The 12135-nt window shown below is 48.5% G+C and overlaps 1 protein-coding gene across 2 annotated transcripts in view; it reads left to right on the top strand.

Annotated features, from left to right (window-relative positions):
• Positions 1-12135, top strand: part of pcxa (pyruvate carboxylase a) — a 68268-nt gene that overhangs the window by 23207 nt on the left and 32926 nt on the right. For both annotated transcript variants that reach the window (XM_018728994.2, XM_029247195.1), the window contains exon 10: positions 10155-10337. In XM_018728994.2, the coding sequence (XP_018584510.2) occupies positions 10155-10337 (183 nt within the window). The remainder of the gene's footprint in view (positions 1-10154; positions 10338-12135) is intronic.

The following is a 12135-nucleotide window of genomic DNA, read 5'->3' as shown; positions in this document are numbered from 1 at the left end:
TATTCTTGTATTCTCTGTATAAACAGATCAGGTTCAATTGCATGGGTGTGATTGATGGCTTGAGTGGAGGACATGATGATGATGATGATAATGGTTCAGTTGACAGGTGAAAGGAGGGCTTCTTAAATTCAGTATTTGACACTCCTGTCTGTATGTACAGCGGGGTAAATTACTGGCTCTTTTTGTTTGAGCTCTTTGCTCGAGGGTGCCAGCGCAAGCCTTCTCCTGGGACTTGGACTTTCAGATTTCAAGTTCTATGCTGTTCTCTACAGGCAAGTTTCACAGCTCGGACCTCACAGGGACTGAGATGGATTTTGCAAACGTGTTGGATCCAGTGATTTGGCTCCTTGCCCAGCTGGTCCAAGTTCTCCCAGGACCGTTTCTGAACAGATACCGCACCCCCCGCTGCATCAAATGCATTTTAGGGAGGGAAGGATCCCATGGACCAGTTTCGCTCTGCCTCCTCATCTTCAGGATGAGATGTCTCTACACTGGTCTTAATTTGTGTTCCCTTTGACCAGCATCAGCACTAATAGAATAAACGGCACAACACCAGCTTTGCATTGCTCACACATCCTCTCAACCACGAGGCCTTGCCAAACTTGCAGTCTGAATAAGCGGCTGGGCGAGCAGGTCCAGTGCTGTGCGTGTCTCAAATTGCCGCAGATGAATCTGCTTAAACAAATGGGTAACGGTGTCAACACGTTCCAGTAGAGCACACTTGAGTTCTTGCTGCTGTCAGGGACTGTAATGGTGGTAATCAGTGTGTATCCACTGTGTGTCATCATAGCCTTGGCTGCGGTATGTCTGAAATGCGTTTTTGTGATTTAGTAAGAAAGACTTGCAGAAGGCCCAACCTGTCCAGCTTTCGATTCTTTGCAGGAACCTGGTTTCCGCAAGGCCTTCAAACGCAGCTGGTTGTAGGCAGAAGGACAGCAATGTGGATTGAGAGAGAGGCACACAAGTTTGTGTGCCTATGCCACATGAACACAAAGAGGTCCTGGCAACTCCACACTCTTCTAAGCCCATCTGAACCTGCAGCCTGGGAACTGTGTGGCCCTAACGCTACCTGCTGAGCCACGGTACTACACTGTGATTGACGTAGATGGGTCCGATCCAACCAGGGTGGCTCCAAACCTGCTGTCAGACTGTTCAGGACACGCTGAGAGAAGAAGCTGTTGAATGCTGCTGCCTTTGTTGTCATAGATGTGCTTGAGATTAATTGAAGACTCTGTCAGACAAAAACACACCATCGTTTCCACGGCATTTACTAAATTAACAATCAGGCGAGATGCTAAATCCCCTTTTCTCATTTACTGATGCTTCCATGTCTGCAGTCTCCTGTGTAGTTCTTGCCCCTCATAGCTCATGCTGCAGGCCACCATGCCAGAATGGAATGGGTCAGGTCCCGCCTGGCCCGCAGTGAAGTGGTTTCTGTGCTTTTCCACTGTGGAAATCCCTGGAAAAGCATGGATGCGACTGTTTGAGCTGCAATATAAAAGCACTGCTTGTGGTTTGACATTCGGGTTCGTGGTGCCGTGCTCATGCTGGACCACTGCCTATGTTGAACTCTCCCATTAAAACCCAATGTTCTGATCCGGATTTAATAAAAATTGCTGCCCTGTCTAAGTGCCCAGTTGCCTGGAGATTCGGTTAATTTTCATTATCCGTTTCAACACACAGAAAATGCGACCAAACAATTAGTCGGCTTCCGTAATTAACGGGCGCCACTCCCCTCCAGCCTGTGGTTTGAGTAGATGAACAAACTTGGTCGGTCTGGTTGCCAGGCGGCACTGCGATGCCATGCATATCAGGGTGACCACACTGATCGCTGGGCGAGCTGGTGCGGTTGTTCAATTTAAGGCCCGTTTGGCATCAAACAATTTCCTTCATTAAGTGCTTCTCAGATGGAGATGCTGTTGGTAACTGTGCACTAAAAGCCTGAAGAGGCTGTGGACAGGTAGGGATTGTCTACTTGCACCTGAGTCTCATGCACCACAGTCCCCATTAATTTTGTAATATGTCAAACACCAATCTGACATCCCTTCTCCCCTCGCAATAATTGACCTTGCAAACCGAAGTCCTTGGTACAACTCCTAAATCACTGTTAGCATCATGCCTTTGTTCAAGCTGACTCTGTGCTACAGTGAAGTGTCTGCAGTTATTCACCCCCCTGTATCTCAGAGCGACACAAGTTTAGGCTCTCAGGCACCAGTGCTACCTGCTGTGCTTTAGGGCCCTGCAAATGTGTTTTCATACCTTCTCTTGGTCAAAACAACGTCTGGGTGGCACGAGTCGCTTTTATGCGTCTGATGCTTTCGTCCTGCTCTCATTAAAGGCCTCAAACTTGTCGGCACCTGGTGCAGTTCAAACCCTATCAGATGGCAGGATGCCCCGTGCCGCAGCATTGACGCGTCAGCTACCACGCAGCTGCGCCCCCGAGCTGTCGATTCTGTAATCCCTGGATCAGTTCTTACACGGCACCCTGTGTTGCAGAACGCTGTTGGGTGAGACCACCTCAGACTGTGCCAGAAAGTGAACTGGGATAGTGTATGTTAGTATACCCATGCCTCTTCGTGAACACCCCCACATCACACACCTCATTTCCTGATTTCATGCGTCTCGATCTGAAGTGTGTGCTGTGGTCTTTGTGCCACGATATCTTTTCTCCTTTATGGAGAAGATTCTCTCGTCACACAGCAGTCGCCCTGAAAAGCCCAGAGAAAGATGTCCTACGGGGGTTTTGTCTGGACCCCCCGGAGAAACACCCTTGACCGAGAATCACGGATCACTGGTCCATTTGGGTCCAGCAGTGCGCTTAGTAGTGGCTGATTTGAAATTTCCTGTAGGAACAGCAAATATCTCAATCTTCCAGAAGTTCCTAGCAGTTTACCTTTTCCTTAGATATCATAACGGGGGATTTGCCGAGTTTGGTCAGCGAGCACTAAGATCAGTGCTCATTTCAGGAGCAAAGCTCTGAAATCGGGGTGGGAGGGATGTTGGGGGAGGTGGGTAGCTGAGGACAAACACGTCACATGGCACCCTGGGGGATGAATAGAGGAAAGAGGCCCATGAAAACACATTTGCACATCTCTTGTGTGTACCCTTGTGCTGCTTACAGGATTCTTAACATTGGGGGGGAAAAGAATGGAATTGTGGGAAATGCAGCACCAGTGAGGTCACTGGCATCTGCTATAGTGCTCAGGTTTAAACTACTTATCAGTTTGAGCTAGAGACAAATGACAGCAGTGCTCCTGCTTACTAACAGGTGGCAACGGGGTGATCTGCTGCTTGTTGTAGGGAATCTGGAATCTTTCTCTTGCTTTTGGCAGCAGGTTCTACTGGTTTTCAATTGGAATTTGTTTTGTTCCGGCATCAATTTTTATTCCCACGCGTCTGAACGCTTTCCGGGGGGAGGGGTGGGCAAAGAAACATCTGAAAAATCACGCCTTTCATCTTAATATTCAGACCTTGCGAAACGCCAGCTCCTCTGCGGCGACACGTCAAGCGCTGCGGTTCCCTCGGATGTTGACTCACGCCGGATTAGAATTAGGGGCTGTCGGTAATTCATAAATCACTGCCGGTTCTTTCTAGTCCATGAAGCCTTGCTGAGTCCATGAAATCTTCAGACGCCACTTTTCCTCCTGGGCTGCAAAATGTGAAGCAGGTCAGGAAAAACTGATTGCTTTAAGAAATGCAGGTTTTTATTTATTTCTTTTAAAGGCACGTGCACCCACATCCTGACACGTTTTGTCTGAACTCACACTTTTCAGGGAAGCTCGCATTTCACTCGGCTTTGTGGGTATGGGAGGGGCAGAGTTTATTCTGAAACAACTGTTAAAGCCAGGAAGGGCTGTTGGTGGGCAGAAAAGGGTTTGTTCTCAGCAGCCAGGAGTCCCTTCATTCTTTTGGTGGCATCCTGGGGGGGTGGGTGTTCATGTCATGCCTTGGCAGCCCCCCAGCAATGTGCACACAGTGTGAGCTGTTTAGCCCAAGAGAAACATGCTGTTGACTGAGAGGGAGCGGTAGGATTTTCTGCTGTCACCTGCGTAGACCTCACGTATGCAGATGAGCATTGGGTGGGACATGTTTGTTTGGGCGTCGTCTTCATGCATATGTGCATATGGAATCTCTCAGATGTGCCACTTCCATTGCTGACTATGAATCTCATTAAGAATGCCTGTTGTGGATGACCTTAATTTCCCTGTTTATGATTCATCTTTGTGGCACAATGGCTGGGGAAAAGGGGGAGGGGCTTGGAAAGGTGCGCAACGCTTTGGGTGCCAAGCAAATGGTTAATGGCATTTGGATGCTGTGGCGGAGGTCTCTGAGGGGTGGTGGTTTGGGTTCCACACCCCTGTAGTGAGAGCAGTTGGAGTGGCCCTGGGGTGTAATGTACTTGTGTTGAGTAGCAGCAGTATGGACCCCCTCCCCCGGTCCCAATCTCCATCGTTTTGCCCTTTGTTTACGGAGTCATTAGCATGTTCCCTATTTTATTTATGTGTACAGCCTGGTCCCTGGTGCTCGTGCTAAATTTAAAATGGAATTTTTAAAAATGTGGGTTTTATGCTGGGTGGGGGGGGGTTGCGTGCATCCTCTGTTGCTTAGCTCCCCTCTGTCGGTCTGCTGTGACAACCCCATCTCAGCTGGCCCTGCAGCCACTAGAGTATGGATGAAGAGGGGTCCTGGGGGTAGGGGGGGAGGTGCCTTACTTGTTCCCATGATCTCCAGCCCACCATGAGACCCCTCCTTCTTGGTTCCCACCTAGCATTTTTATCAGTCACTTGCACCCCATAATCCCTGTCTGTAGCACAACTTGAACCTGTTGCCCCAGGATTTCATTCCTCTTATGAAAAGGAATATCTTTCTTTTTAAATTATTTACTTTTGCTTGGTTGGCTTTTTTCCAGACAGGCTTCTATAGCTTGTAGATGGCACCTTTTTCTTAATTCAGCCATTTCTACTCAAGGTCAGTCCAGGTGGGTCTGTCTCAGTACCTGTGTGCCATCAGTAGTCTGGATTCGTAGTGGAAATGCATAAGTGTATTAATTCCAAGGGCCTAGCAAGGAGTAGGGGCCACCCTTAGCCTTCAGTACAGCTTCCATTCCTCTTGGAATGGTGTTATAGAAGTCCTGACCTGTGGTTTGTTCCCAAATGACTTGCAGGAGACCGCTACGGAACACCCATCTTGTTTACCGACCTTATAATGAAGAGATGCTTTGGCTTTCTCCAAACATGAACCTCTCCAGATGTAGGAAAGAAGGTGAGGGGATTCATCAGACCATATTACTGTAATCCATTGGTCAGGGCTCCATGTGTTGTGCTCCTTACCCCAGGTTGTCTTTGTGTGTTGACCTTGGCTACAAACAGGTTCTGAATTGCAGTTCTGTCATAAATTCTAGCTTTGTCAAGTTCACAATGTACAGTTTTTGTTGACAGTGGGTCACAGGTGCTCACTCAATTCTGTGGTAATTTGAGGCTATACTTTTGGGCTATTTAGTAACTATTCAGTGAAGTCAGTCTGTCACTGGTGGTGAGCTTTTCTTGTGACCACTATTCCTCTTCGCAATTTGTCCGTCTTTGTCACACACATTTTTGACACTGTCCTTTTGACACATGAAATTTTGCAATTTTTGGGGTGGATTCACTTGCAATTTGGGGACCGGCTCTTTGGCCTCTTTGGAACTCATTTAGTTGCCTCATTGTGGCTTTGAAAACTCACATGTCAAAGTATTTTTAGGGCTCTTTTATAGTAGGCAGTCTGACGCACTGCTAATCGACAAAAAGCCGAATGATTCAAATTTTGTCACATGTACAGCCGTACTTAGTACGACATGCGGTGAAATGAAGACTTGCTTTTGTAGCCGCGTTTCTGATTTTAAAGTTTCAAGTCGTTTGGTCCGCACCCGGTAATTGCGGTAATAAATCTGTTGCGTACATTTCTTTTCATGATGCTACATGTTTAACCAGAGGATTCAAATAAGTACTTTGCACCAAAGCTGTATTCTTGTAGAAAGTGTCCACAGCTCAGTCGTCTGTCTTAGAGTGTTTGAAGTCAAAGCAAGAACTAATTGGGAGGCTTTCCTCACTCTCTCCTCTTTGTCCCTGGGGACCAGTTCCATGTTTGGTGCTGAGACTAAGGGGGAAATTAGCTCCGAGAGGGCAAACGGCACGCCAATCGTCCGCTGACCTATTGTGTGTGTGTGTGTGTGTGTGTGTGTGTGTGTGTGTGTGTGTCCTGCTGCTGCAGTGGGTACACATGGAAAGGCTGGACAGTGTGGGCCCTTTGGGTAAATTCATCTGAGTTTGTTCTTGGCCTAACGAAGTGTCTGAGCATGCGGAGACCGGCAGGGTTGGGGTCGTGTCGGCTTGTTCTCCTGTCCACCACTGCACGCTGATGATATGGGGGCTCGGGTTCAAATGAGACTCTCCAGGCCAGCCGTCCTTTTGAGGCCCTGATAAATATGCTGTTCTCTCTCACGCTTGCGCTATGCCAGCAAGATTTTCTGTTTTTAGGTGTTTCTATTCTCCCTTAGCTGTGTTTTGTTCACTTGCCCTTTCTGTATCTCCTTTTCTGAGGTTTATAGCTGCTAGTCTCTGCCTCCCTCCTTTCATTCCAAACCCTTACTTGCATCCCATTGGCATCCTTTGTTCACAGCTCTTGAGGTCCCTTGTCTTGGCACACCGCCGTCCCCTTTCCTTCACCCATCCTCAGTTTGCTGACTTACCCGCACCGCCATCCATCTCTAAATCCGGTCTTTATTTTTGTGACATTTTTCTCCAAAGTTGCTTAGTGTTTAAGCTGCTTATGCTGATTTACCCATTTATATAGCTGGTTAACTTTGACTGCATTAATTCAGGGTAAGTACTTTGATTGAGGGTACTACAGTAGGAGATGGCATTTGAACCTGTGGCTTCCATGTTCAGTCAGCAGCTTTAACCACTATGCCGCCTGCCATACTTCCATTGATTTAGCAGTTTATGCTGTTGGCTTCTGATTTATCTTAATGTTTGAATCCTGGTTCATTGGAGACCAAACAAGGAGACCTCATTTTACTGAATTTGTTTGCTTCCAGGTGTTTACTATAACACTTTGGCTACGCTTTTGCTATACTGAACATCTGTAAGACCAAGGAGATGATTCTGGATTGTAGGAGACCTCAGGGAGGAGACCACACACCTGTTCATATCAACGGGGCAGCAGTGGAAAGGATGAGCAGTTTTAAGAACCTGGGGGTCAACATCACTGAGGACTTATCCTGAGCCCACCACACCAACACCATAGTCAAAACAGCACAGAAGTGCTCCCCCCCCCCCCCCCCCTCCATAGGCTAAAAAAGTTTGGTGTGCCATCCCATATCCAGGCCAATTTTTACAGGTGCACAATTAAGCATTGACTGGCTGCATCACTACATGGTATGGGATCTGCTCAGCCCAGCATCGTAAAAAACTGCAGAGGGTGATGAAGTCGGCACAGCTCATCACTAGCTGTGAGCTTCTGAACATCCAGGACATCTATGCAGCTAGATGGCTATCCTCAAGGACCCCAGTCATCTGGTCACACACTCGTTTTCCTCTCCCCCCCACCATCTGGCAAATGTTACCAATGTATCGGATCAAAATCAGACTGCAGGATTGCCTCTATCTCTAGGCTGTTTGACTCTTGAACAGTCAAGCATCACCCAAATTCAACTCATCTGGTTTTTGTTAAATAGTTTCACTTAGTAATTAGTGTTACCCAATTCCTATTGTTTCTTGCAAATGTTAACTCATTTGTTATCTTAATGTATCTTGTTACTCCCCCCCCCCCATAAGCTTACGGAAAGACATTTCATCGCCAGTAGCTCCTCTTATGCATTTGACAAACTATAGATTGTATAGTTCAGCCTACTTTAATTCAGCTCATTTCCCCATCTCTTCTCTTTAACCCTTAATTTTTACCTCCCGCTGCCCATGGAAGTTGTCATGTACCCACCTATGCACTATTTACTGTCATCCCCTGCTAAGCTCTTCCTCCACAGTCTCCATTAGCAGCATGTCAGATCAGTGCTCACCCCTCCTGCTCTTGGGCCCGCAGGCATGTCTAATCTAAGAGTAATGTTTACACTCTTACCACTCATTAGTCCCTACACCCTGCACAGTGGGGTTGGCCCTGCAAAGCAGTGTAGACACATCACCGGGGGCCTCTGGAAAGCCTCTGAAGTTTAAATTAGCTGGCGCTTTTCTCCAAAGCGACTTAATGTTACTTATCATAAATTTCCCACCTGTACAAATGGGCAAGTAATTGTAAGTACCTCCCTCAAAGGTACTACAGCAGTACAAGAGTTTGCACCTGCAACCTTTGCATTCAGACCCAGCAGCTGTACCCTCTGTGCTACCAGCCATGTTTGGACATCGGTTCAAATCCAGGTCCATCTCCGTGGAGTTCGCATGCTCTTCCCGTGTTCATAGGAGTTTCGTGCCCTTGTGCAGTGTGACGGGCATGCTGAGCTGTGCGGATTGTGCCATGGGTGTCAGAGGCCGGGGAGAGACTGGGGGCACCGTGACCTACTTTGGTGGGCGGCAGCAACTGTTACTGAGGGGAGGGTGGGACAACTGATTGGCAGCCAGCCATTTTGAATTGTCTGGTTGCTATGGTAATGGGACACGTTGCAGCTGACTAGTCTGTCTCGTGCACACGGGCACTCGTTCCCGCCTCTCACTGTCCTGCACCCAAATCGCTCTGTACGATGGGCAATGTCAGACAGATAAGGTGGTCAGTGCACCGTGGAAACAGCCCTGTCCACACTGCTCATGTGATACATATGTAGTGAGTCAGACCCTACCCTGTCCTCACTGAACCTCAAGTGGTTCATCAGGTGGATTTACTGCTCCCGTTTGTGCTCTTTGACACTTGAGAGATAAGATGGAAACGGGCCTAAAACATGCATCCATCTGGCTCTGTCTCTAGTGGACATTTGAGTCACCTGCTGAGGTAAAGTGGGGGATTGCCAGGCCTTTCAGCTTTGCTTGTGTGGCCAGCAGCTAGCACAGTAGTTAGGACCACTGAAGGTACTTTGCCCTGAAGTGGTACTGCAGAGTTTTTAATAGCAGAGTAAGTGGTTCAACACTGTAAAATTAACTAAGTTTGGGGAAAATGTAAATCTGCCCTGAGGGCTAAAGACCCTGCATGTGACTCTGAGAAAGGGACTCTTGGGGTATGTCCAGAGTACAGTTGCTGGAGCTGTCTGGTTTACTCCCCCTGTGGCACCAGCATATCCTCGTCTAAGTCTCAATTGTCCGTCGAAGGGCACACTGACGATACTGTGACTTCAGGCATTACCACAGGGCAGCTCTTCTCCCTGGACATCAGCGACTCCCTCATCTCCGTCTACAAAGGGTTTTATCACTGCTCCTGGTGATTTTGCACATACCTGCAAACTAGGGGTAGTGCAAGAAAGTGCTGATGCAGTCTCCTATGCCAACACTCCTTGCTCAGCTACCTTCTCCATAGATGGTGTGTGTGTGTGTGTGTGTGTGTGTGTGTGTGTGTGTGTGTGTGTGTGTGTGTGTGAGAGAGAGAGCGAGCGACAGACCAGTTTGGTATTCATGCTACATTTTTGACTGAAAAGCAGCTTTTCAAGATGTTCAGGGTGCAACTTCTGCTCTTCCTTTTGTCTGTTTAGCCTCCGTGGGGGAGGCTGTCTGACCAGGAAGTGGTCAATGACAGACCGATTGAGATGAGTCCTCATTGTGTGTTCATCTAGTTGATTTTCTCCGAAATGTCAGTTTGATTTGTACACTGTCACATTCAGTCTCATCAATTTACACACCAGGGTAACTTTTTAAACTATCAAGTCAGGGTAAGTACCTTGCTCAAGCACACTACAGCAGGAAGTTGGATTCAAACCCAGGCCCTTCAAACTGGAGGGTAGCAGTTCTAAGCACTACGCCACCTGCTAACCCCTTGTATGCAGCCATCGTTTCAAAGGAGAGTCAACTCCGGTCAACGAGGTCCTTGGTAGTGCAGTGCGTTAATTACCTTGTTTTGTTAGGATGGAAGTTCTCGGCATTAATCAACACACACAGCGGTGTGCTGCATGCACTTCATCAATGTCACACCAAATGTGGGTTCCTCCAGGCTGTGAGCTGTAATGGCGCCGTTCTCTTCCACAGGTGTTCCGCAGCGGCGAGGGCATGGGCATCCGGCTGGACAGCGCCTCGGCCTTTCAAGGCGCCATCATCTCACCCCACTACGACTCACTCCTGGTCAAGGTCATTGCCAGCGGCAAGGACCTCCCCACGGCAGCAGCCAAGATGAATCGCGCGCTTGCAGAGTTCCGCATTCGTGGGGTCAAGGTATGGTCCTGGTGGGGTGATGCTGGGTCTCTAGAAATGGGGCAGTGCTGAGACCTTCCTGCCATCTCCAACACTCGTGCACACACCCGGTCTAGATTTCTTGGTTATTGTGGTTAAACGCAGCACCATGCAGGCAGAGCCAGTTGGACCGAGTGGTCCCGGGCAGAGAGGAGCATGCAAATTCTCAGTCAAAGTCAAACTTGCCATTGGTAGGAAAGGGTTACTGCTCTTTATTCATGTCTTAAAATTTCAGAAGTGCCCGACTTGCATCATTGAGCACTAAATTTCTAGCTCAAAAGGAGCGAAGAGTTTGTCTTTGTGTGTTATCGTAATGGGCTGACATTTCGGGTAACAATGCCTTTAAGCGCATTTCACTTTGTCTCCATTGCAGAGAGACAGAGTGGGGGGGGGGATGGCATGCTAATGCAAGTTGGGGTATGGAGGGAGGGAGGGGATGGGAGGAGGAGGACACGATGAAACGAAACAAAATGTAGAGAATCCGTAGAGGCGAACCTGTCAAGCGCCATGTCCTAGAGCGCCTGTCAGCAGCTTCAAGCCAGCAGTCTCGACAAGACGAGAGCCGTCCCTCATCGCGCAGAACAAGCGCCTGTCGAAGCCTGGACGTCACGTCACTCTGAAACCAAAGAGGAACTGCCGACTTCGGCAAACGCCGCGTTGTGGATATGCGTGGCCGGTTAAACTTGAAAAACTTCACACGCTGTGCATGTTCCTGTTGCCTCTAAATATGCATAAGCCCCCCCCCCACTTTTTGTAGGTCTGTGGTGGAACGGTGCCATACAGGTGAATTAGTCCCTCCCCCCTCCACAGGGAGTAATTACTGAAAATGTTAGTTTCTTGCTCTAGTCCAACAGTTCACGGTAGTTTTCAGTGCTTCAGATGCACTTTAAGGATCTTAGCGTAGCCAAAGTGGAATCGGAGCCCAGTTTCACACGAAATGTCTGAATTCTTAGTCCGCCCCCCCCTTCCCCTAAACCATTTGTGCACATCGCGAGTGTGCAGTCATTCTCGGAATGATACGGGATCCTTTCGATTCTCAGGAAAATTCTTGTGCTTGGCGACTACTTGGGGCTAAAGGCATTCCCAGAGTCATTTCTCCTCCGACGCGTTAATTGCTTCGCTCAAAGGGTTCAAGGGACATGCTCTAAGTGCACTTCATCAACCCGTGACCAACACGGAGGGGACTCTAAGCTAAGCATCGCACTAACTCGATCGATTGAAAGAGAACATCGACTTCGGGTGCTGAAACGGTGAAGTTATACGCCCCTCTGCTGGCCAGTTAGTCCTTGAGTTTCAAAACTGTGACCATGCTGGGGGGGGATGGCTTGATGGGGGCTATTCCTGTGTTCCTCCTCCTTGTGCATGACTTCTACATTTATTACTGGTGGGGTAATGGAGGGGCGCAGGGATTTCGCTGGAGGTGGGAGAACAAGAAGAGAATGATGGGGGGGCTAATGGATGTGCTGTGGAAGGGATAGCGACGGGAACGAGGCCACCGCCACTCTAAATAATTCACGGGTAATGCCAAAATAAAGGCGTGTTACACTAGTTTTGATGTGTAATATGCATCGTGTGGCGGTTGTTGTCCTGGGCTTTCAAACCTCCAGGGAGGGGGGTGACCTTGAGCAGAGACTGGGAGTGAGCGAGTCAGGGTGCCACAAAGCACAGATGAGCTTCAGGAGATGAGTCTAGGAATCATTAATGATTTACTTCATCTTGATATTTGGCTCTCGCCACACACACGTTCTTCCTGGCCTCTGTAGACCAGCTCTCCTCCACC

This window comes from Scleropages formosus, chromosome 21, assembly GCF_900964775.1.
Source record: "Scleropages formosus chromosome 21, fSclFor1.1, whole genome shotgun sequence".
NCBI classification, from domain to species: Eukaryota; Metazoa; Chordata; class Actinopteri; order Osteoglossiformes; family Osteoglossidae; genus Scleropages; species Scleropages formosus.
Note: the sequence above shows the minus strand (reverse complement) of the source record. Positions and strands in the feature narration are given on the sequence as shown.